The sequence below is a fragment of the Cystoisospora suis genome (assembly GCF_002600585.1).
Source record: "Cystoisospora suis strain Wien I chromosome Unknown contig_4114, whole genome shotgun sequence".
Lineage (NCBI taxonomy): Eukaryota > Apicomplexa > Conoidasida > Eucoccidiorida > Sarcocystidae > Cystoisospora > Cystoisospora suis.
Window position 1 is genome coordinate 1 of NW_027156907.1, and position 3,482 is coordinate 3,482.

Genomic DNA, 3,482 nt, shown 5'->3' on the forward strand with positions numbered 1-3,482 from the left:
TCTTGCGCCGTTCTTTTCATCCAAGAAGATAATCGAGGGAGAATGTTTCTGCGCAGAATGGAAGAGGCTGATGAGACTTTTCTCTGCTTCTCCCACCCATTTCGAAAGAAGCTCTCCCCCTCTCCTAACGAAGAGAGATACACGATGACCTGCAGCTCGTAAGCTCCCTACAAAGGCTCGAACTAAGAGAGTCTTGCCTGTACCAGGGGGACCATAGAGAAGAACCCCACGAGGAGGACGTAGGAGAGAAGAAGCACGGGATGAACAAGCCGAAGAAAAGATATCTGGATAAAGTAGACCGATCGCAGCTTCTTCAAGCACAGAGATGGCCTCGGTCAACCCAGCTGAAGAGAGACAGAAAAAAAGAGAAACGACAGGGGAAAAGAGAGAGATAAGACGATAACCCAAGTCTGCTTAATCAGTAGTAGTAGTGTGGGGCAGAAAGAGAGGTAGTGAAGAAGTAAGTGAGTGTCGAACGAAAAGAGAAATGGAGGTGAAGAGACACGGCGGCAGTACTCTAAAGACATGCATGCGTACAGAATGATCGGGTGTATGTACACCCGAGAGTGATGACGTGCTGTATCTGTCGTGTTGTTGTACGACGCTGACTCGGGTGAATCACGTGCTTTCTCTTACTAGCTGGATAAGAAGTACGCCACATCGAGGAGATTATCACGATCTAACGAACTAGAAAAGAGAGATAGAAACCAATCTAAAGATATCTTACATCTCTTCAGATTATAGCCAAGTGTATGAGGTGACAGGGAACGTGATCGTCCCTCCATGTGAAGAAGAAAGAGGAACGGAAGGAGGAGAAGAAGCGACTGCCTTTACCACAAAGGGGAGTTCACTACATGGATTCTACATATAGGTGTATACACCTATGACATATAGATACATATCGAGGACGTAGCGCACCCGTACAGGAATGCTATACTACCTAGTCTTCTTCGGCTTCTTCCTGCCGACTGGCTATTAAAAGATCTTTCTTCATTCATCCTCGCTCTGTTCCCTTCTTCCCCCCTCGAAAGAAGCCCCTGCACGGCCTGCGACCCTTCATCGCCTGCATCATATACCCGAGCATACATACACAGATATCTTGCTATAGATAGAGAAATAGATATAGATATATATACCTATATCTACATACATGTATTCACACGTGCAGATCTATCTATGTGTTTCTGCATACCCCCACATCAACCTGCAGTGGACGCACGGCCTTCTTTTCGATTCATATGAACTCTTTCTCTACCAAAGAGACTTTCCTGTACAGACACCTCAAGATACATGCCCTCGCCTCCTCCTCCTCCTCCTTTTCTCTCTTCCCTCCACATTCTTCTTAGACTCTTGAGCAGTCGGCAGCTTACCAACATCATTGAGAGTGATACTACACTCTATGTCATCGGGTGTCACTTCTTCAACTCCCTCTTCTTCCTTTCCTCCTCCTGCTCCTTGTCCTGCAGTGTCTTCCTCGGATTCATGTTTAGAAAGAGAAGAAGAAAGAAGGTGTCTCTCATGTACGAAGGAAGATGAAGTTTTACTCTCTGAAGAGAAAGATCTGTCTCTTTTTCTCTTCTCTTCACTCTGGTCGCGACTTCCTCTCCCTCTTCCTCCTGCCTTATTATCATGGGGCCCCGAAAGAAGAGAACCTCCGAGTCTTCTTTTCTCTCCTCCTTCAGCTGGAGTTGTTGAAGGTCTCTCTGTTTCTCCTTCGCCGGAGATACGGCGAGAGTGGCCACGACGTCGACTACCTCCTTTCAAGTGAAAACCTCTCCCGAGAAGAAAGCGAGACCCATCGAGACTTCTTCGATCTTGGGCTGTAGTCTTCTTCTTCTTTTCGTCATCTTCTTCTCTTATCTCTCCCTCTTCTCTTCCTCTTTGGTGTGGATGCAAGGGATGGATGGCTTCATCTTCTTCTTTAAGAGGAGAAGAAGAGAATCTTGATCGGCGAGAACGATGAGGCGAACTCGACTCGGGGGAGTTTTTCTCCTGAAGAGACAGAAGAGAAGAAGATGAAAGATTTGGCATTTCTTCACTCATGTAAGAAGTCGCTGGATAGGGAGGAAGAAGAGTTCCAGATAAATTCGATTGAAGCTGAGAAGAAGAAGAAGAAAGAGGGAGAGATGAGGAAGACAACGATCGTGTATCTGTTGTAGAAGACGGAAGAGAAGAAGAATGAGAGACGGGTGACCTCTGGAGAGACGTCGAAAGAGGAGAAGAAGAAGAAGGAAAAAGGGGAGATTCGTGATGACTGTGGGTTCGTGTGGGATCTCCCATAGATGGAGAGAGATTTTGAGAGAGTTGAAGAGAAGATTGAGAGAAAGTCTTAGGCGGTGGGACAGCATGGTGAGAATGAGGTAGTGCGTGTAAAGAAGGAAAGCGCGAAGTGACGACAGACCATGCCCCTGCTAATTCTCTCAGCTCAACTTCAGCTTGCTCCTTATAATCTCTGAGAAGACCTCCACCGCTCGAAAGGCCACAGGGAGAAGAAGAAGAAGGAGAAAGAGACGATAGAAGGACAGGGAGAGATGGTGGGGTAGTAGAAGAAGATAGAGCTGAAGCAGATAAGAGGTCACTAGATGATATTTGGCCATGTGCGACTTCAGGAAACAGCGAAGGAGGAGGAGAAGAAGAAGGACGAGATGTATAGGAGAGACAGGATGGATCTGAAGTAGATAAGAAACTCGCAGCAGGAGGAGGAGGAGAAACAGATGTTGAAGTAGTATACAGACGAGGTTCTTCTTGTCCCTTTGTTTCTTTCCCACTTCTTTCATTCCTCGTAGTGAGTTTATGACATGGATTGTCGAATCGACTCTTCTTATCGTGAGTATCCTGGTGACTGTCTTCCTTCTCTTCCTCACTCTCTGAAGGAGATGCTAAACGCTTTAACCTTCTTGAACGAATGACTCCTCCCTGTCTCTCTCGCCCGCATTGATGTACATCTGCCTGGAAAGCTAAGAGCCCGTCACTAGCTAGATTATCTCCACGGCGTGAACCTGATGTGGAGGAGGAAGAGGAGGAGGAAGAAGAAGAGAGTCGGGTGGGAGAAGAAGAGGAAGAAGAGAGAGGTTTACAGAGAGAAGGGAGAGATGATGGTTTGTGAGAAGCGTGATCAGCAAAAGACGAAGAAGAGGGAGAAGACGATGAAGAAGAGATAGTGGGGGGAGATGAGGTTTTCCTTGGTGATAAACAGGAGGCGATGTTCTCTTCAAGGGGTCTTTTCTTCTTTCGCTTTGTTGCTTGTTCTCCCCCTCCTTGTTCTCCACCCTGGGGGGGGAGATCTGGTGTAGGATGACTTGGAGGAGAAGATGGATGGGCTACGTGCCCGTTCTCAGGTCTTCGTCTTCCTTCTTCTTCTTCTTTCGCATCTGGAGCTCCTCTTCCTCGCCTCTTCTTCATCTTTCCTTCTTTGCTGTCTTTCATCTCTTTAGACCATACAGAGACATCTTGGCAATCCTCTCTATCAACTTTCTCTTTTT

General features: G+C 46.9%; 1 protein-coding gene across 1 annotated transcript; it reads right to left on the reverse strand.

Annotated features, from left to right (window-relative positions):
* Window positions 1–21: 21 nt before the first annotated feature.
* Window positions 22–3,433, reverse strand: CSUI_007673 (aaa family protein; the record flags this gene model as incomplete). The annotated part of the gene is made up of 2 exons (XM_068067818.1): window positions 1,371–3,433; window positions 22–344 (listed from the first exon to the last, which is right to left on the reverse strand). Coding segments are annotated over exons 1-2 (2,379 nt in total), but the record flags the coding sequence as incomplete, so codon positions are not given.
* Window positions 3,434–3,482: the final 49 nt, after the last annotated feature.